Raw genomic sequence first — 21,514 nt, 5'->3', positions numbered from 1 at the left:
AGGTAAGTTCGTGATCTTTTTAATTCGAATTATTCATAACGTAGCTTCAATGTTGCTGGATTTTTGTTTCGTTGTTACGAGAACTTGATGGTTTAGTATTCGAAATCTGAAAGTTAACCTGCATTCCATTCTATAAAACTTGAAGTGTGAGACATAATGATTACTTTGATGGCGTTAGTTGTCCCTTCTCTTGAGTTTTAAAATCCACATTCCTATATTCTCCGTGTAATTTGTATGTTTGAAAAAGTCCACCGCAGTAGACCGGCAGTCCTTCGGATAGCAAAGAAGAATGGATTCCACCGAGGATTTGCACGACCAATCAAGGACTACGGTGTTGACATTCGCACCATCCATTACTCATGTAGAAGAAACTATGTCGATTTCGCAAATCATGGATTACAGGTGAATTCGCGCCGTTAAACTTCACAGCCTTGGGAAACGAATTCATATTAAATATTAAGAATAGACGTATTTATAAATAGAGTTTTTATATTCGTAGACTTTACTGGATGCGAGATAAAGTCTCTAAATTTCTCGGTCTTAAAGACGGAGGCCCCTTATTCGATGCACTAATAAATGTAAGTGAATTACTCCACGTTGAATTACTTAATACAGAATTCGACTTATCAATGAAAAAATATTGTATATTGGTGTGACAGAGAAACGACAGATTCTTCGAAGACCAATTACTAACGTTTTTTATGACGAACTTATACGGTGTTATGGACCTGGACAAGAAGGTCATCTTCTTTTACAAGACCTATCACGAGGAGGTCGTACAAGAGGAGATCACAATCTGGGAAGAAAGTAAGAAGCATCGGTTATTATAACTTTAATTAACGTTAATCCAAATCAGAAACTAAAATTTGAGTACCGAAACGTAAAATGTAACATCTGTACAATCTCATAATCAATATTACGAAGTATTTATCTTAAAAACAGGCCACCGTGCTAAGATTTCTGCAATCACGGTAATCAGTTCACGAATGAAACCTCAACGGCTGACGAAAAGTGCCCCTGGTAACTGATTTGTTCTCGGTTTTCAGTAACCCTGGTGTGAAAAATCTGCCCGTTTTGTTCTTGCATGTAATAATTTGCATGATTATTTGAATCTACCAAAACATATTTAAAGTACGAGCATGGTAATGGCCTAGTTCGTCATGAGTTTTCAATAGTCAAATGCACGCTTTTTTCGATCCGTTTATATAAAGTTTCCTGGATTACAGATGCTCTGTAGTCCTACTTGTGATAGATACCTGCACAATTGAAAATGAGAATTTGAATATGTAATGAGAAATAAGTAACCTTCTATCCTTGTAGCGAAAGCAGCAGATAAATCTGTGGACGACGATAAATCTACGGAAAAAAAGGCTCCTAAAGACAAGAAGCTCAAAAAATCAAAGTCGCGTTCGAAGTCCGATTCAAAGATAGAAGAGAACAATAGCGCTGGAATAAGTATTGCCGAGTCTACTGTCACGGCTTTTGAGCAATCGACAAGTAGCGCTCACGAAGAGGATCCTAGTAAAACAGAGTTATTAGACACAGTGAAATCGTCAGAAGTTGCAGCTAACGCCGAACCTAAGGATAGAGAAAAAACCAAATTCCCCAGTCAGTGAATTGTCTCTTTATTTTAATGGCTACACAATTTTTTTTATGATTTGGCGAAAGTCTCAAGTATGACGGGCACCCATATCTGGTGTTTCAAATGCTTGTGAAATGGAGTATTTCAATATAAGCGTTTGTTCAAGACCTTTTTCAATTTTTAGTGGAATCTTCAATATTTATTCCACCGCCCGGTGAAGAGCACAAGTACGTTATGACAAAAGTAAGTGAGCCGTATTAAAGAATAAAATAGCTTAAAAGCGTTGTGAACCTTTAAAGAAATGATAATCATTGGCTTCTTCGTTAATTAAGCTGAATTAACGCTGTATCATACGAATTTTTTATTACACTTTGATGAAACTCAACGACTAACATCTTGCGCGTAGAAAATGGTAGAGAAGACAGTGCAGATTCCGGAAATTCACTTAATCTTCGGCCAGTTGGATCCTCAAAACGTTGAACTACAAGATAAAAACATAGTGTATTTTATGAGAACCATCGAGGATGCAGTGCCAGCGTTTGAAACTCTTGCTGAGTGTATGGCTGAAATGCCTGACTATATGGTTATGGGTTCCATGGGTGGGAGATTCCTAGCAAGCTTAGAAAAACTTTTAGTTCACGTGAGTGAGAAACTGTGTAATGAGTTACGAACTGAACGTACAAAAACATGTGGATCATTCAAAAGATATGGTTCTCCTTCTATGCAATAGGTTTTCACACCGCTAGTTGAAAAACAATTCCGCGAACCTATGATCCCATCACCGCAGGAAATGGACGAGGAGCTGCATAAGGATCTTGAACCTACCAATACTCAGGCCGGTGAACTTGCTCAAAAAACGCGAAGGCTGAGCATGAAAACGACGGTAACTTTGAATTTTGTTCTCTCATTTTATTCGACAATGAGTCAGTCGTAACCCCTACAAGAAATTAAAAGCATAGAATATTTGAAGAATAAGTCACTTCTATCAATTTTTCTTCACATAGACTACGGCAATATCGAAGCCATCGAATTTCCGTAGAATATCGGTCGCCATCTTAAAAGTAAAGTCTGATTCCGATGGCGTAAATACGTCTCAGAGGAGTTCTCGTTTCGACGACGGCGATTTAAGGTCCGAAAAGTCTACGGCATCTATATCCAGTGCAACTCACAGTACAAAAACCAAAGAGATTCCACGGGAAGAACCCAACAAAAAAGAGCTTTTAGCAGCCCTCGAACGTCTCACGCAAAGCGTGCAGTGGTTCGTTCATTGTGTTCATCATTTCTAAACTCATTTCGTTTACCATACGATAGATTTCCAAGTGAAACTACATTTCGAAAGATAGTCAGATAACAATTATAAATTTTCTTTACATATTTATATTTACAAATGATAATTATTCTTACAAAGGTTGTCTTTCAACTAGGACAATTGAGCATACGGAAGGAGATATCTTACTTCAGATACCGAAGATAGCAGGCCTGACAGATCCCACGATAACTAACGCAATGTTCTGTAGCAATGCGAATGCAGTAACACAGCTCGAAGACGTAGTTATATCTTGGGAGCATCATATTAAGACGGTAATTTGCCACTGGCATCGTTTTTGAAAATGCAATAAAATCTGTTGAACCCCTTTTGCACGAATAGGTTATCAATAGTTTTACAAACAAAGTTCCACATGGAAACGGTCCCTTGGCGGAGTATAATTATTGGCATGACCGAGAGAATGGGCTTTCCATCCTGGTAGAACAACTCAAAACGTCGGTCGTCAAGCGGATATTTGTACTACTCAATGAAGCAAAATCGCAGATACCTAGCGGATTTAATTATTACCGCTCAGACTTGTTGAAACTTTTCCACGAGGCTTCGGATAATGTAAAGTTTCTCTTCACTATAACCAGGCACTTCAAGGTGAGTAATTTGTTACTTTATCTCATCGATCCAAGCTATCCAATTAAACATGACGTCCTTTGTCAGACGATCGCGGAGTCGGACAACTTTAAATCCATCACCGATCAGATACCTTCTCTTATGGAGGGATTGAAGATGATGTGGATACTTTCGCGATACTATTGCACTGAAGAGAAAATGTCTCCCTTATTTGAACGAATAGCTTGGCAGCTTTGTCAAAATGTTACAAAGCATTTGGCTGTCAAGAAATTGTTTAGGTAAAAAACCAATCGCATTGTTGAGTGAAATGATTTTTTGGAATTCTGTTTTTTTTTTTTTTTTTTTTTTTTTTGCCTTCTATACCTTACATAAATTGTAAACTGGGAAAAAGTAAATTTCGTAATTTGTCCGATGCTGCACGTTTCAGACAACCGATACAGCAGGTTATGAAGAAAACGAACGAAGCCTACGATATGCTGAAACAATGGAAAATCGCCTATATGAAGACCAGGAAATCTATCGAGTTATCTGGAAAGGGGGCTCGTTGGGAATTTGATAAAAACCGTCTGTTCAAAGAGACGGAGTACATTGCCAGCGTGTGCAAAGATTTGAACGAAGTCTGCGGCGTGTTGCAGGATTTTTATAACATATTCGGTGCTGAGTTGAAATCTATCATGAATAATCCTGAACAAATAGACAGTGTAATAAAACGCGTGGATAAACTTGTAGTTCCGATACAGCAGGCTGATTTTGACTTGTATACCGAATTCAACAAGGAGAATTGGGAGGTTTTGATGGCTTCGTTTTACGGTGAAGTTTCCTCCCTGGAAAACGAAGCTAAATTTTTTATCAATGGCTGCTTCTCCGTTCTCATATCAGCAGAAGACGCCATGGAAGCTCTCCTGAAGTTTAAAAATATGAAAACGCGAGATGCGATTCAAGCACAATTGCTATCAAAATTTGACGTCGTGATGCAGCAGTTCACCAAAGAGATCACTGTAGTGGGTCAAACGTTTAACAGAGGAAAACGGAACCCACCACTCCTCAGGTATCATCCACCTGTGGGCGGTGGAATATTTTGGGAACGGCAGCTTTTTCACCGTCTAAAAAGAGTCGTATTGAAATTTCAAAACGTCAAGGAACTCAAGAATAGTGAATTGAAAATTCTAGCTTTTGAAAAGTATCTAAACATCGCCAAGCAGATGAAGCTTTTCGAAGATACGAAGTACAGTCAATATGTCGAAACGGCTGTACCGATCGTTGAAAATACTTTGAAGAAGAGCGTTCTAACCATCGTACCTTGCGAACGACAGAAAGGTGAGCGTCACAGCGTTTCTTAGTCGTACAAAAATCAATGCTAATTGCCTTTACACTCATATACTAATTCCTTCCTAATCCTTGTTGCCTTATCATGAAAAAATACAGCTAATCAAAGTCTTAAGAAATTTCACGGAGCGATGCTCGTATCCCAAAAACAAGATAAGGGTGCTAACCCGCTTCGCCAGCAAGGTACATTCCAGTCTGGTCAAAGAAATGATGCGCATATGTCGAAGCCGACTATTGGTGGTAATCGATTGATCCTTCTTCACTTTCTCAATCAGTAATACGATTACAAATATTGCGAGCAATTTGTATTACAGTTTTTATAATATTGTGTTATTTGCTTCAGCCGATCCAATGTTTTGATTTTTAAATAGATCACCAGTATATTTTCTTTCACAATTGGAAACTATTTTGCTGTAGATGGAGATCCCCCATCTGGTTTGAAATCTAATGTGGGAGGTTCAAAGTCTGCGAAGCTTGTTCGTGGACAAGCTATAACAATTGAATCATTGTCAATGATAAGTGAAAAACAAGCTGCAGCTGGTGGGCCATATTTAACTTGGAAGGAAATAATGAACGATTCGATTTTAGCGGATCTCCAGTGGAAATTTGATATAAATTTTAATCTTAAACTGTTCGACATCATTCGAGAGGTATTTAGAAGCAATGAAAGAGGCACATCCATTTTGATACTTTTTCCACCTTCATATGATGAGTCCTGGGTTTCAGGCAGTACTCCTCGAAAATTTAGGCTTTGAATTGCCAGCTGCAATAAGAAACGCTGGAGTTCAGAAAGATCGATTGAAACATGACATGGAAATAACGGAACAAATGATCAATGATTTTAATTCGATCATGGACAAGTTGAGCGCAACTGATGTAAGTAGATCGAAAATATTTCAGTTCATATTTTTTTTTAATAAAAAATCCCTAACGTTATCGTAGATTCAAATGTTCAAAAACACTCTGCTGAATATCGAGCGTGCAATTCAACCGGGCTTAACTAGATTCAATTGGCATTCCCTGGGAATAGCCGAATATGCGAGAGGCTGCAAGCAGTTGTTAAAGAGTCTGGTCTCTGTCGTTCAGCAAGTAAATCAGCTGAAGATCGATCTGCACAATCGCATTGCCAAAGATATAGAGTGTTACAATTTTTGCTCAACCAGAGTTCAGCCGCTTGAAGAATCAGTGATTTTACCAGGATGTAAGGTATCAAGTATTACACATCTTTTTAATTCAAAATGCGTCCCTGTGTATGCGTGATTGATTGTTCTAATCTAAATTATTGTTCCAGGTTTACTTTCTGGATATGGAAAGCGTACGCACAGAATTGTTCTGCTCAATGTTACAGGCCTATAATTCCATAGGACCGTTGCTTACGAAAATGGAAAGCTTAGTGCTGGGAACTAGTACTGGTACATCACCAAGCATGCAGCTTTATTATGAGCAATGCGAATACGATTTGTTTACATCCTTCATCACGTACGTAAAATGTACATTTTATGTGTATTCCATCGGCTCTTTTCTTCATGCCGTTATAGTGTATATACACAGTGAAGTACCCAATTGTATATTCCTTTAGATGCATCATTCGGAATCTTGAAGTTTTAAACAAAATTCTCAACGGGCAAACCGCAGTTTTTCAAGTGGACGCGGTACTGTCTACATCCGAAGTTGTTCTCCGCCCGTCCGCTGGAGAAGTTTATAACATTATATTACACGATGTAAAAGATTTGTTGGAAAGGATGAAAGCAATTCCTCGGTGGATGAGTGGCACTTGCCTCGAATGCAAACCGTGTAGAATGATTAACTCAAATGAGTATGTAGTATTCAGTTTTTTCGAGGACATAATGTCTATTCAGGTGAGAGAAGTGTTTTATTAATTCAAGAACAAGTAGCAGAAATTTCAAACTTTCATCTACCTATTATATCATCTGTAAATTTATCTCTAATGTCTAAGACTGCATAAACCTCAGTTCAATTAATGTGCAGACATAATTTCAGATTGTTAACGATTTGATAATATCCGTTCAAGATACGGCCCACAGATTGTCCGTAGAACTTTATCGTTACGTACAAAAGTGGAGAAAGTACGGAAATCTGTGGAGGTACGATAAAAGTCAAACCTGTGAAAAGTTTGCTGCAAAAAATCCGACGTTATTACAATACGATGAAAAGTTCACGTTTTATGGTGCGATTGTCGACGAGGTGGACGTAATGACACCGTATTATGATATCAACAGTATTCGGTCAGTACGGCTTCCGCAAAAATTGTTCAGCGCTTCGCAAACAGATTAATTCATATTAGTTTTACCTGTTACAGCGTCAACATTAAGCCACTTTGCGAGGGTATTCGAGAGCATGGCAAAGAGTGGAAACAAATTTTGGGGAACCATCTGATCGCCGACACCCAAGCCTCTATGACAGAATTTAAGGACAAAATGGCAAGACTTCGAAATGACGTTGAGTTAGTAATCAATGGATTGGAACGTTTCAAGCTAGTAATGCAAACTATTGCCGACATTAAGAAAATGTCTGTTCAAGCTGAAGTACAGTATTTGGAGTATCAGGTATGTATTCATCCTCAAGTGTTTCTCTATAATACCTGAATGGCTGCAAGATTTCACGCTTATCAGAATCGAGACTTTGTTGTTTAATTAGGAAAGATTCCGAACGTTGAGGATACATCAAATAGAATACAATAAGGAAGATGAGGAGCTATCGTACAAACTACAACATGAATGGGAGTCCCTATACCTTGGGGCCCTTTACCGAGGAACTACATTAGAAACTACCAAGGATAGGTTCTGTGAAATGACCAAAGAAGAAATCCGTGATTTTGCTGCAGAGTTCATCAAGTTTTCAGACGATTTCGAAAAATACGGTCCCGGTAGTGTTGGCGATGACTTGGACACAGGCATGAAGAAAATGGACGTGAGAAAGCATCAGCGAACTACTTACATAAGTCACAGCATGATTAGAAACAAGTCAGTTCAAATTCATTGATTTACAATTTCACAGGAATACGGCAAACTTATCGATTTCATGGAAGCAAAGCGAGTTGATCTTGTCAACGCTGAAATTCTTTTCGACTTACCACCAGCCGATTACTCTCGATTCCTCAAAGTAAAAAAAGATTACGAGGGAATGGAAATGATTTACAAACTTTATAAAGCTCAAAAAATTATGCGCGACGTATGGGCCAAGACTCTCTGGGTGAATTTAAATCCACATCAACTTATCGACGGCGTGGATCAGTTTATGAAAGAATTCAGACGAATGCCACGAGCAGTCAGGATGCTAAACGTAGGTCAGGCGCTTGACAATTTAATGAAAGGGTTCAAAAATTCTGTTCCACTTTTCGTTGAGTTGAAAAATGAGGCAATGAGGGAACGCCATTGGTTGGAACTTATGAAGAAAACTGGAAAATATTTTGACATGTCTCCAGACAGGTATTTGCCATCCATTTATAAACTTTGGATCGAATTTCAATACTGACCAATTTCCACTTGAGACTTTGTTTGTAGCTATAAAAATTTTACTGCAGCAAATCAAAAATGTGATTAGAAAGTTTTCATCTTAGGCGTTCCTTACAGATTTACTTTGGAAAATATGTTTGCCATGGATTTGGCAAAGTATCAGGATATCGCCGAAAGAATAGTGACAAATGCTGTGAAGGAGTTGGCTATCGAAAGAGGTGTAAAGGAAATTGTTGACGTATGGCGGACGATGGAATTTAACTTAGTGAGGCACTACATAGGTAAGAGGAACAATTCCATTCAAAATCTGAGGGGTATTCATACTAACAAATCTTCTAATGCGCAATGGTACGGCTCAGGAAACGAAGATCGCGGGTATATTTTGGGCCCATTGGACGAGCTTACTCTAGTTTTAGAGGACAATATGATGAACTTGCAAAGCATGTCAGCGTCTCAGTTCATCGGGCCCTTTTTGGGCATGGTACAAAAATGGGAAAAATCTATGGAAACAATTTCCGAAGTTGTTGAAGCTTGGCTGGACTTGCAGCGCAAGTGGTTATACCTTGAAGGGATATTTGTCGGTGGTGACATCAGATTACAACTTCCCGAGGAGGCAAGGAAGTTCGATGACATTGACAAAGCGTTCAGGCACGCCATGATTGACACTTCGAAGAGACTCAATGTTTTAGAATGTTGCATGATTCCAGGTAAGGGAGAAAACGACTCTTCCTTCTGCGCGGTTTGAGTAACAAGTGATTTTTCACATGTTAGGACGTAAAGAGGAATTTGAAGCGCTAAGTTTGGGCTTGGAAAAGTGTCAAAAATCATTGACCGAATATCTGAATAGTAAACGAGCAATTTTTCCGCGATTTAATTTCATCAGCGACGATGAGCTGCTCGGTATACTAGGAAACAGCGATCCTTCAGCGATTCAAGAACACGTTGGAAAAATGTTCGATAACTTGGATAAATTCAGGCTGACTGCCAATAATCAGGATAGAGTAATAGCGAGCGCTCTGATATCGGCTGAACGTGAAATCATGGAATTTAGAACGCCCGTTGTCGCCGAGGGCAAGATCGAGGAATGGATGGTTCTTGCACTTGCGGAAATGCGCAGGTCAAATAGGTATCTGACCAAAAAAGCAATCTACAATTACGGAAAGGTGAGGCTTAAGGATACCTGTGCCTGTGGTATTTCCTGATAAAAGCTATAGCTATAGCTTATTGTCTTTGATCACATGTTACAGGTCAGAAGACCGAGAACAGAATGGATGCTGGATTTTCAAGGGATGATGATTCTTGCAGCAAATCAAATATGGTGGACCGCGGAAACTGAGAATGTATTCAAAAAGATCTCGATGGGAAGAAAGCGAGCGATGAAGGAGGTGAGAGCTGGAAGACTGCGATGTAATAATTCATATTCATGCCATGCAGCTCGTGGATTAACTTTGATATTGTTGAGTTTTAGTATTTGCAACAACTCAATCAGCAGCTTGATGAGGTTGTAACATTGATGGGTGGTGACTCCCTGACTAGTAATGACAGGAAGAAATTAGACACGGTATTAACAATTGACGTCCACATCAGAGACATCATTGACAACTTCGTCCGTGACAGTATAATGGACGCAATGGAGTTCGAATGGGAAAGTCAATTGAGGTATAATTCATCTCAAATGGTAAAAAAGTTTCACTTTGCGAATAAATAATGAGAACACGTATCGTATTTATTATTGCCGAAAAATCGTTGCTTGTGTTTATAGGTTCTACTGGGTACACGACTTGGACAATTTATGGGTAAACCAATGCACAGGTACATTTGAATACGGCTATGAATATATGGGACTTAACGGAAGACTGGTTGTCACGCCGCTGACAGATAGGATTTATCTAACAATTACACAAGCATTATCTATGCAACTTGGTGGAGCACCGGCAGGTTTGTGTGCACATAACTGATTTAGCAAAGATAAAAAAGCCGTTGATGATCTCATCATGTATCTGTTTACAACTCACATCTGCTGCACTTTCAGGTCCCGCTGGAACGGGTAAAACAGAAACGACCAAGGACTTGGCCAAGGCTTTGGGTCTGATTTGTTTCGTAACGAATTGCGGCGAGGGAATGGATTACGTAGCCATTGGCAAGACTTTGGGAGGCCTAGCTCAGTGTGGCGCGTGGGGATGTTTCGACGAGTTTAACAGAATCGATATTTCCGTATTATCCGTCATCTCGACGCAATTGCAAACGATCCGGTCAGCTTTGCAACTTAAGGCTGCTAAATTTATGGTCAGTATATTGGGCCGATTCTGGACCTGATTTATTTCAGAATTGTGCTGGCAAAAATCAAAGATCCCGTGAGGCTTTATCAACTCTCATGCAGTATATTAATTTTTATTCCTACAGTTCGAAGGACAAGATATATTATTGGATCCAAAAGTCGGAATATTCATTACCATGAATCCTGGATACGCGGGACGAACTGAACTGCCGGAATCCATTAAGGCTTTATTTCGCCCCGTTGTCTGCATTGTCCCGGATAACGAAATGATATGTTTGATCAAACTCTTTTCCGCTGGCTTTTTGACCGCCAAAGTTCTGGCCAAGAAAATGACAGTTTTATATACACTGGCTCGCGAACAACTGAGCAAACAGACCCATTACGATTTTGGTCTACGGGCTTTAAAGTCTGTACTCAATATGGCCGGGCAATTGAAAAGAACTTCTGACGACCTTTCGGAGGATGTTGTCCTGATGAGAGCCCTCAGGGATATGAATTTGCCGAAATTCATTTTTGATGATGTCCCACTGTTCCTAGGTTTAATCAAAGACTTGTTTCCCGGCTTGACTTGTCCGAGGGTAGGATATCCGGATTTCAACGAGGCTGTTGAAAAGACGCTTGTTGAACATGGATACATCCTATTACCAGATCAGGTAACATGGCTCTTGGATATCGACATCTCGACTCAAATTAATTATTTTTCACCAATTGCAAGTTATTGATTCAACGAATGGCATTACAGATCGACAAAGTCGTACAAATGTACGAGGTTATGATGACCAGACACTCCACTATGATCGTAGGTCCAACTGGAGGCGGAAAAACTGTTGTAATAAAAACATTGTGCAGAGCACAGACGTACCTCGACAAACCAACAAAGTTGTACATACTGAATCCAAAGGTAGTTCTAAATTTGAAACACGGCAAGTAACCGCTATCCTTCAATGAATTCTAGTCGAGATGCATATATGATCAATCATTCGCAGGCGTGTACGGTTATTGAACTCTATGGGGTTTTAGACCCTCTGACAAGAGATTGGACAGACGGCTTGCTCAGTAATATTTTCCGCGAAATTAACAAGCCGTTGGATTCGGATAAAGACGAGCGGAAGTATATATTATTCGATGGAGACGTGGATGCTCTCTGGATCGAAAATATGAACTCTGTAATGGATGATAACAAAATATTGACTTTGGCGAATCAAGAGAGAATAAAATTGCAAAAACATTCTGCCTTGCTGTTTGAGGTATTCTACGATAATGATCCATAATTTTCCAATGGTATTCACGCTACGATCTGCCTTTAAGGTGGGAGACTTGCAATACGCGTCGCCAGCTACGGTGTCCAGAGCTGGAATGGTGTACGTCGATCCTAAAAATTTGGGGTATCAGCCGTACATGGATAAATGGATAAACTCGAGGAACCAATCCGAGCGCGAATTCTTCGCTGCCATGTGTGAAAAATATGTTCACGGGTCACTTAGGCTCATAATAGACGGAATAATGGACATGCAGCAAGTTGTCCCGCTGAAGATGATCATACCTCAAACCGGGCTCAATATGGTAAGCGGCAAGTGCCTTCGTCACGGTCATTCACGTAATATATTATAACGACACAAACTTTTTGACTTTTTTTTAAATTCTGATATCGTTTAGGTTACGCAATTGTGTTATATGGTCGATGGTTTGGCTCCTACTAAAGAAGAAGATGAGTTTTCTTTCAAACCATCCATGGAAACATCAAACGCTGAAGAGGAGGAAGAACGAGCTGCTCACTTGGCACACCGGGATGAGTTACTAGAGGCAATTTATATTCAGTCATGTTACTGTTCGTTCGGTGCTTCATTAATAGTTGACAGTAGGCTGGTTTACGACGAATACGTGAAAAAAATATCAGGGATGATGCTGACCGACGACACATCCGAAAAACCGGCCACTTGCAGTAAGACTGGAACAATTTCATTTTGGTTTTATGCAACATCACTTACTTTTTGGCTTACGGATTCCTTTGCACAGGGTACATACCTGTATTCTATCGTTCCCTGTTTGAATACGTACTGGACATTGAGAATCGTATTTGGAAACCGTGGAAATGGCTAGTACCTAATTACATTCACGACAGACAAAAGAATTTCAGTGAGATATTAGTTCCAACGATTGATACTCTGAGAACGACTTGGTTTGTTAAGATGATGAATGGCCTGAAAAGACCCGTCGTTTTAGTCGGGGAAACTGGCACTTCAAAAACCGCTATAATACAAGAATTTTTGAGGGGATTAGACAGTGATAAATTCGTAAGTTGGGCGTAATAAAATAGCTGGAAGATTATGCTTTGCTTCTTGCAATCGCAATTAGAATTTCTTTTCCACTTGTAAACTTTTCAACAGAATCAATTGTTGATCAACTTTTCATCGAGAACCACTTCAATGGACGTACAAAGAATCATAGAATCCGCCGTGGAAAAGCGCACTAAAGACGTATATGGGCCTCCACCAGGAAAAAAATTGATCGTCTTTATCGATGATATGAACATGCCTTTTGTCGATACGTACGGGACCCAGCAGCCTATTGCTCTCCTCAAGCTCTTGTTCGAAAGAGGTGGTCTTTACGATCGTGGAAAAGATCTGAATTGGAAGGTTCTCAGAGACATATGTAAGTCCACATTTGTGGTGATCATTTCATTTACGCTTAATGTCCGCTAACTTCACCAACGCAATTTCTAGGCTACTTAGCCGCCATGGGAAAAGCGGGGGGCGGTAGAAATGAAGTAGATCCACGATTCATCTCAATGTTTTCGGTTTACAACGTGACGTTCCCATCCGATGCAACACTGACTCATATTTATTCGAGCATCTTGAACGGGCACTTGGAAATATTTCCCGACGAAGTCAGAGCAACAGGAAATACGTTGATCGATATCACGTTGAATCTCTACCGGGTAAGATGAGCCAAAAATTAATTATTCAGAGCACCGCGTATACTGACTGAACGGAATGATGCTAATTTTTAGATGGTCATCGTCGAATTACCACCGACACCATCAAAGTTTCACTACATTTTCAACCTACGTGACTTATCTAGAATTGTTTCTGGGTTGTTATTGACTCACCCAACGCTGTACACATCTGCAATGCATTTCGTTAGAGTTTGGAGAAACGAATTCTACAGGGTCATTTGCGATCGATTGATTAATGCGGCGGTAAGACTTCCTCAATATTTGGATTCCACGTGTAACCAACATTCGGGGAAGTGATGAGGTTTTTTTGTATATTCATAACAGGATCAAGAGTTGATGTGTGATCATATTGAATCAGAAATTAAGGCGAATTTCGAAGAAGCACCAGACGTGATTGACTACGCTTTACGAAATCCACTTTTATTCGGCGATTATAGAAATGCCTGCAACGAAGACGAGCCCAGATACTACGAAGATTTACTCGATTACGAAGCAATATACAGTCTTTTCATGGAGGTAGTATTTAATCGTTAGATCATTGAAGGAACTCCAACGTCAAACTGGGTCATAAAAACAAACTCTGTATTCTGGTGCTCTATAGATACTGGAAGATTACAATTCGCAAAACATGCCAATTCGCATGGTTCTGTTTAACGACGCGCTAGAGCACCTAACTCGAGTGCATCGAGCCTTGCGAATGCATCGAGGTCATGTTTTAGTAATCGGAATTGGTGGAAGTGGTAAGCAGAGTATAATTCGGCTGGCGTCGTTCGCTGCTGGTTGCGAAATATTCGAAATCACGTTAAACCGTGGATATAATGAGACAAGTTTTCGAGAGGACATGAAGAAGATGTACAACATAGCCGGAGTTGAAAATAAAAAAGTGGTGTTTCTGTTCACCGCCCAACATGTGACAGATGAGAGCTTTTTAGAACTAGTGAATAACATTTTAATGACAGGAGTTGTCCCGGCTCTGTTCACTGACGAGGAAAAAGATGCGATCGTCAACACCTGTAGGAATGTAGCTAACGAAGCTGGATACAGTATAACCAGGTGAATCCCGCGAATTCGACGCCGATGACAACATTTAATGACAACTACAATACTTTCATTTCGACAGAGAATCCGTTTGGTCATACTTTATTTCCACGAGCATAGCAAATTTGCGCTTGGCCTTGTCGATGAGTCCAGCTGGGGATATTCTTCGTGGACGCTGCAGGAGTTACCCTGGACTCGTTAACAGTACAACCATAGATTGGCTGTTTCCTTGGCCTGAACAGGCTTTGTATGCCGTGGCCAACGTGGTTCTTAGAGACGTGAGTCATAACGGACCCGCTCATGATGTGAAAGTATTGAAAGTTAATTATTTTTTTAGAATCCAAAAATTCCCGAAACCTACAGAGACTTGATCGTGCAACATGTCGTACACGTTCACATGTCAATCGGACAATATACCGCCGAATTTTTAACCAAACTAAGAAGAAGAAATTACGTTACGCCGAAACATTACCTCGACTTTATAAATACCTACTTGAATTTGTTGGGCGAGAAGAAAGAGTACATTATGGGTCAATGCAACCGTTTATCTGGAGGTAAGTTTTGAGTCATCTCAAGAGGGCCTGTTAACGTTGAAATCTGAGCATTTATTTAGTACTTAGTCATTATTTGTTCACAGGACTAACCAAGATCGCCGAAGCTTCTGAAACGTTGGCGTCTTTGAACGCAATTCTTGCTGTGCAACGTGTAAAAGTTGCGGAGCAAACGAAAAATTGTGAGCAACTACTGTCGTCGATTGGTGAAAGTACCGATATAGCGATGGTAAAGAAGAGTTTAGGGATAGAAAAGCGAGCGGAAATCGAGGAGCAAAATAAACTTATTGCCAAAGAAACTGCGGAGGCAAAGGAAGTTTTAAGCGAGGCTCAACCAGTTTTGGATGCTGCAAGATTAGCGCTAGCGGATTTAGATAAATCAGATATCACTGAAATCAGGTGAGCAGGCTTCAAGCTCTTCACGTGTATTGACATATTGTTTTATTAATTGATCAGAACCAATTTCCTTTGTCCAGGTCATTCGCAACGCCTCCAGAACCTGTGCAAGTAGTTTGTGAAGCCGTTGCAATAATTAGGGGAGTTAAGGAAATTTCGTGGAAAGGTGCTAAAGGAATGATGAGCGATCCCAGTTTTTTGCGAACTTTGCAGGAAATGAATTGTGACTTGATTACCGCGAAGCAACAGCAGTTGGTCAAGCAACACCTTAAGAAGTCAAATAAAATGGAGCAGATGAAAACTATCAGCAAAGCTGGTTACGGTCTGTACAAATTTGTCCTCGCTGTGTTGGAGTATTGTGCCATATATAAAGAGGTTCGTATACCGTGAATTCAAGCGAATATTGTCGTAAATGTGATCGAAACCTGTAATTCTAAATATTCATACAGGTAAAGCCTAAGATCGAAAAAGTCCAAATGTTGGAAGCAGAAGCGGAAAAGGCGCGAAAAGCCTTAGAAAAAGAGGAGAAGGAATTGAAGCGAATAGAAAAGCAATTGGAAGAATTAAATACAAAGTACGATGTCGCAATGGTGGAAAGACAAAGGCTCCAAGAAGAAACGGATATCCTCCAGAGACGGCTGCTTGCAGCTGACAAACTAATTAGCGGATTGTCTTCTGAAAATGTCAGATGGCAAAAAGACCTGGAAAATTTACGCGACGAGTTAGAAAAAATCATTGGCAACTGTCTTCTCTCAGCCAGTTTCCTCTCGTACAGTGGGCCATTCTCTTTCGAGTTTAGAATACAGATGGTATACAAGGATTGGCAGGGCAGTATCTTAGAAAAAGATATACCCTTAACGCAACCATACAAAATAGACTCACAACTGAGCAACGACGTTGAGATCAGTAGGTACGGTACTATTCTTTAGAAGGCAAATTAGAAGTGAATTTATTTTTGGGAAAACTATCTTGTTGCAGCGACACGTTGTGCAATAATCATTTCCGTGCTTCAGTTGGAATTCGCAAGGACTTCCCCCTGACGAACTGTCCGTTCAGAATGGTATACTCACAACGCGGGCATCGCGATTCCCGCTCTGCATAGATCCCCAACAGCAAGCGCTAAACTGGGTGAAAAAGAAGGAGGGGAAGAACAATTTGAAAATAGTTACGTTTAACGATGCAGACTTCATCAAGCAAGTTGAAATGGCCATCATGTATGGATTTCCAATTTTGTTCCAAGACGTGGACTACATAGATCCGGTTCTCGACAACGTGCTAATGAAGAATATAAGAAGTAATATTTGTTTAACTATGATCTGCAGAAACCCATTTACACATGCGTCTTACAACAATTGATCTTTCTTCTCGACAGATGTACAAGGGCGAACCTTCATCGAACTCGGAGACAAGGAAGTAGACTATGATCCCAGGTTCAGACTGTATTTAACAACGAAAATTCCTAACCCCGTGTTAAATCCAGCCATCTATGCGAAGGCTATGGTCATCAATTACATGGTGACTTTGTCGGTGAGTATAGATACAAGCAATGACTTGAAAGAGATTAGGGAATCTTTTTGAAACATCGTTATTTTAAAAAGGGTCTGGAAGATCAGCTGCTTTCCGTCGTCGTGAGAACCGAGCGCCCTGACATCGAGGAACAACGAGAAACACTGATCGCAGAAACCAGTGAAAATAAAAATCTCCTGCAGCAATTGGAAGATAGTTTGTTGCGGGAAATTGCTACCAACCAGGGTAACATGCTGGACAATATGGACCTGGTCCAGACCTTAGAGAATACAAAATCCAGCGCTGGCGAAGTGATGGCAAAGTTACACTTGGCAGAGTTGACGACTATCGATATCAACAAACTGCGGGAAGGATATCGTCCAGTTGCTAAAAGAGGCGCAATTCTATTCTTCGTCCTTGCAGATATGGCGGCTGTTAATTCTATGTATCAATATTCGCTGATCAGTTACTTAGAAGTGTTCATACATTCGTTGAAAAAAGCTATTCCTGATCCTGCGCTCGCCAAGCGGCTAAAAAATATCATCATTATGCTAACAAAAAATGTTTACGAATATGGGTGCGTGGGAATATTTGAAAAGCACAAATTGTTGTACTCTTTTCAAATCACTACGCGTATACAGCAAAGCATCGACAAGATCAGTCAGGCGGAACTTGATTTCTTTATCAAGGGTAACGTGTCCTTGGAAAAGTCTCCCGTACCAAATCCAGCAAAGTGGTTACCCGCTTCCGGTTGGGAGGATGTTCTCAAGCTCGCCGCTGATTTTCCCGAGGTGTTTGGTGAAACGCCAAATCAAATTACGACTAGAACCAGCGAATGGAAGCAGGTAATTAATGTCCATGGAGGAATGAAACGATCAAGATTCAATACGAATTATCCACCGGTATTTTCATTCTCGTTTTCGGTCCACAGTGGTTTGATTCGGATAATCCGGAATCTATGGAATTTCCATGTGGATATTCGTCGACCTTAAGACCATTTGAAAAGCTTATGTTGATTCGCTGCTTTCGCATAGATCGGGTTTTTCGCGGTGTTATCAATTACATCAGCGAAATTATGGGCGAGGAGTATATAACACCACCGAATGTCAGTTTTGATCGAATATTTGAGCAAAGCACAGCCACCATGCCCGTTGTGTTTATCTTAAGCCCTGGATCCGACCCTACCTCGGAGTTAATGAAATTGGCCGAAAGGTATGGCTGTGGTGGTGGCAAATTTAGGTACTTATCACTTGGACAAGGACAGGAGAAGGTTTGTATTAAGTTTGATAATGAAATATTACATAACTTCTGGCTACTAAGGCATGAATGATTAAATTCGAAATTTAACCGTCAAGCAATTTGGAATGATACGAGCACAGTGAAACTTCTTTTCAGGGTGCAGTGGAGTTTTTGCAAACTGCTGTGGCGAGAGGACAGTGGTTAATGCTGCAGAACTGCCACTTGCTTCTTAGCTTTATGAGGGATTTGGAAAAACATTTAGAAAATATACGTAAGCCGCATCCAGATTTTCGACTTTGGCTTACGACAGATCCAACACCGGGTTTCCCAATTGGAATTTTACAACAGTCACTGAAAGGTAAGCAATTATGTATAGTTGCAGGATTTTTCTTTTCGAAATTGGTGAGCACTAATCGCCATTCGAAACTGTAACTTCTTTTTTGGTGAATGTATAATTCTGTATAATTTCAAAGCATCTAGCAAATTTAAAAGGTCATTCAACGTTTCAGTTGTTACCGAACCGCCCAATGGCTTGAAGCTAAATCTACGAAATACATATTTGAAAATGCATCATCACGCCCTGGATGTATGTGGCCATCATATCTACAAAGACTTGATTTACGTGCTAGCGTTCTTTCATGCCGTAGTTCAGGTGAATTGAATGCTTTTACCGGTAGTCGATAGTTCAATAAATGCTACTTCGAATCCCAGGATTGATTTAGCAAACCGACAGGGTATAAATTGGGCATATTAATTATTAATTTATTTTCCAGGAAAGACGAAAATACGACAAAATAGGCTGGAACATAAATTACGATTTCAACGAATCGGATTTCAACGTGTGCACAATCATACTAGACACTTATTTGAGCAAAATATTAAGTAAGAAGGAGAGTAGAATACCATGGAACAGTTTGAAGTATTTAATTGGCGAGGTTTGTATTTAATGAATGTAACAAAACCATGATTGAAATTGTAATTTCGAACGCTTCAACTCATAAAATAACTTTATCATCGCGATTAGGTGATGTACGGAGGCAGAGTGATCGACTATTACGATCGACGGGTTGTGAAGATCTACATGGACGAATACTTCGGTGACTTCTTATTCGACACATTTCAACCGTTTCACTTTTACCATGATAGCGAAGTTGATTACGTGATACCCTCCAAAGGCGACAAAGATCATTACTTGGAATTTATCGAAGAATTACCGTTGGTCAATTCACCGGAAGTGTTTGGGTTACATCCAAATGCTGAAATCGGATATTTCACGCAAGCTACCAGAGATATGTGGAGAAATTTAATCGAATTGCAGCCTCAAACAGGTAACTAGACTCAAAAGCTATTATTTCTTAATATCGTTGAGAGTTTCTAGGAGCAAATCATTTTTATTTTCTAAAATAAGATCACGGGACACGAGTTTTAATGTGATTTTCAATTCTATTCTGCGATCTCCTTACAGCCTGCTTGGTAAAAATGTGTAAGTCTATCAAGTACACTCGCATGATATTTTTTTAGCAATTTTGAAATGTTAAATCTTGTTCTGCGCAATATTTGAGATTATTTGATTATTCACAGCTGAAAGTGGTACTGGCATCAGTAGAGATGATTTCATCGATAATGTGGCGAAGGATATTCTCGTCAAAATGCCGCCAGAATATGACATGATAAAAGTGAAACGAAACTTCGGTTTGGCCATAACTCCGACTGCAATAGTACTATTTCAGGAACTCGAAAGATTCAATAAGTTGATAAGAATGATGACAACAACGCTGACACAGCTCAGAAAGGTGATGTGACGTCGTTTTTTAGATACGCATGCAAACCCAAAGCGCATTACTTCCCAAACTACTCTTAACTCTCGTTCTCAGGCTATTGCCGGTGAAATTGGTATGGATGCAGTGCTGGACAGTGTTTCCATTGCACTTTTCAATGGGTTACTACCAGTGGAATGGACGAGGCTGGCGCCAGCGACAAATAAAAATTTAGCTGGATGGATGGATCATTTCGAAAAGAGAATATCGCAATACAGTACATGGGTAAGATGTATGCTCGTTTAAAATTAATCCTTGCCTCACAAATTCCTGCTTAGATTTGCAATTAAATCCGACCATTCTTTGCAATTAAATCCATACTGATCTAATTTTACCATTTACGCCTTTCAGGCTGGCTGCAACGAACCAGTCGTTATTTGGCTGGCAGGTTTGCACATCCCCGAAACATACCTAGCAGCATTAGTGCAAATGGCATGTCGGAAAAACGCTTGGCCATTAGATCGGTCTCTAACTTATACAGCAGTTTCCAACTTTCGAGATGCTGCTGAAGTAGAGGAGAGACCAGATCAGGTAAGATCATTCGTTAGGCCTGATGTATTGTACTAGTTTGGATTATACCCAATTTTGATTGCTAACGACTTATTTTCAGGGCTGCTATGTGCAAGGGTTGTACCTAGAAGGTGCGTGTTGGGACTCAGAAGAACATTGTTTAAAACGTTCACATCCCAAAGTACTGATTGAAGAATTGCCAGTGCTCACTGTGATACCCATAGAGGCTCATCGATTGAAATTGCAGGTAAATTCCTAAATATGTGTAATTGAGTAACAACTATGCATTTTTGAGCATGTGGGTAAAGTGGCAACACAGTATCCACACTCATTTGAACAAAAGATGAGGAATCAAAACATATCTGAATGTTTGTTTCACTTAGAACACGTTGAAAACGCCAGTATATACGACGTCGAACAGACGCAATGCTATGGGTGTTGGTTTGGTCTTTGAAGCAGACCTGGCAACTACAGAGCATATTTCGCATTGGGTATTGCAGGGTGTGTGTCTACTGCTGAACTCAGATTGAGAATATCGTGATTTAATTTTCTTCATAGGAGGTCGTCCGGACATATGCAGATATTAAATGTCAGAGACGAAGAAAATTTATTTTTACCTAAATGCATGTAGAGAATATAACGTATGATATTTTCACATGTAAGTTGTCCGTTCAATTTAAGCCGCAAGAAGAAATGTCGCACATAGTTCCTTAGAATCAGTAAGCCATAATATTCTTTAAACAGTTTTCGAACTTGTGTTATTAACTGAGCGCAAAGCTTTACGCTTTTTCCTTTTCAAATGCTGCAAATCCATCAACTCGAATTTGTTGATTTTGCTCATTTCGTAGTCAATATAAGGATAATGTAACATTGAACAAGTGATTACACAACATTACTGCAAACAACTGACTTCCATTATCATCTTTTATCTTAGGAAAAAAAAATAAG

The 21,514-nt window shown here is 39.8% G+C and overlaps 3 protein-coding genes across 3 annotated transcripts; all 3 read left to right on the top strand.

The window, feature by feature from the left end:
- Nucleotides 1-289: 289 nt before the first annotated feature.
- On the top strand, nt 290-5,581 carry LOC124416257 (dynein-1-alpha heavy chain, flagellar inner arm I1 complex-like). The gene is given in 14 exon segments (XM_046897185.1): nt 290-402; nt 500-578; nt 660-807; nt 943-1,020; nt 1,321-1,608; nt 1,767-1,825; nt 1,989-2,222; nt 2,313-2,465; nt 2,587-2,840; nt 3,007-3,163; nt 3,231-3,494; nt 3,561-3,770; nt 3,914-4,790; nt 5,526-5,581. Coding segments are annotated over 14 exon segments (2,943 nt in total). The 3' UTR covers nt 5,555-5,581.
- A 1,376-nt stretch (nt 5,582-6,957) lies between these two features.
- On the top strand, nt 6,958-20,492 carry LOC124411341 (dynein axonemal heavy chain 10). The gene is made up of 37 exons (XM_046890436.1): nt 6,958-7,045; nt 7,120-7,366; nt 7,458-7,730; nt 7,818-8,248; nt 8,393-8,556; nt 8,635-8,982; nt 9,047-9,443; nt 9,537-9,660; nt 9,744-9,934; nt 10,038-10,213; nt 10,308-10,561; nt 10,679-11,206; nt 11,296-11,454; nt 11,540-11,800; nt 11,862-12,116; nt 12,210-12,495; nt 12,570-12,847; nt 12,941-13,205; nt 13,277-13,491; nt 13,564-13,752; nt 13,834-14,025; nt 14,111-14,562; nt 14,630-14,825; nt 14,885-15,101; nt 15,185-15,497; nt 15,575-15,869; nt 15,944-16,404; nt 16,508-16,788; nt 16,867-17,021; nt 17,093-17,845; nt 17,932-18,270; nt 18,396-18,597; nt 18,749-18,891; nt 19,013-19,174; nt 19,264-19,567; nt 19,821-20,032; nt 20,114-20,492. Exons 1-37 carry the CDS (start codon nt 7,014-7,016, stop codon nt 20,300-20,302), a joined length of 9,939 nt encoding a protein of 3,312 aa, XP_046746392.1. The 5' UTR covers nt 6,958-7,013; the 3' UTR covers nt 20,303-20,492.
- On the top strand, nt 20,460-21,136 carry LOC124411374 (dynein axonemal heavy chain 10-like). The gene is made up of 3 exons (XM_046890469.1): nt 20,460-20,587; nt 20,667-20,813; nt 20,950-21,136. The coding sequence occupies exons 1-3, from the start codon at nt 20,486-20,488 to the stop codon at nt 21,094-21,096; spliced, it is 396 nt and encodes a 131-aa protein (XP_046746425.1). The 5' UTR covers nt 20,460-20,485; the 3' UTR covers nt 21,097-21,136.
- The last annotated feature ends 378 nt before the right edge of the window (nt 21,137-21,514 follow it).

Source organism: Diprion similis, chromosome 2 (assembly GCF_021155765.1).
Source record: "Diprion similis isolate iyDipSimi1 chromosome 2, iyDipSimi1.1, whole genome shotgun sequence".
In the NCBI taxonomy this organism is placed as follows: domain Eukaryota; kingdom Metazoa; phylum Arthropoda; class Insecta; order Hymenoptera; family Diprionidae; genus Diprion; species Diprion similis.
The sequence above is the reverse complement of the archived record's forward strand: the minus strand, read 5'-3'. Positions and strand labels throughout refer to the sequence as shown.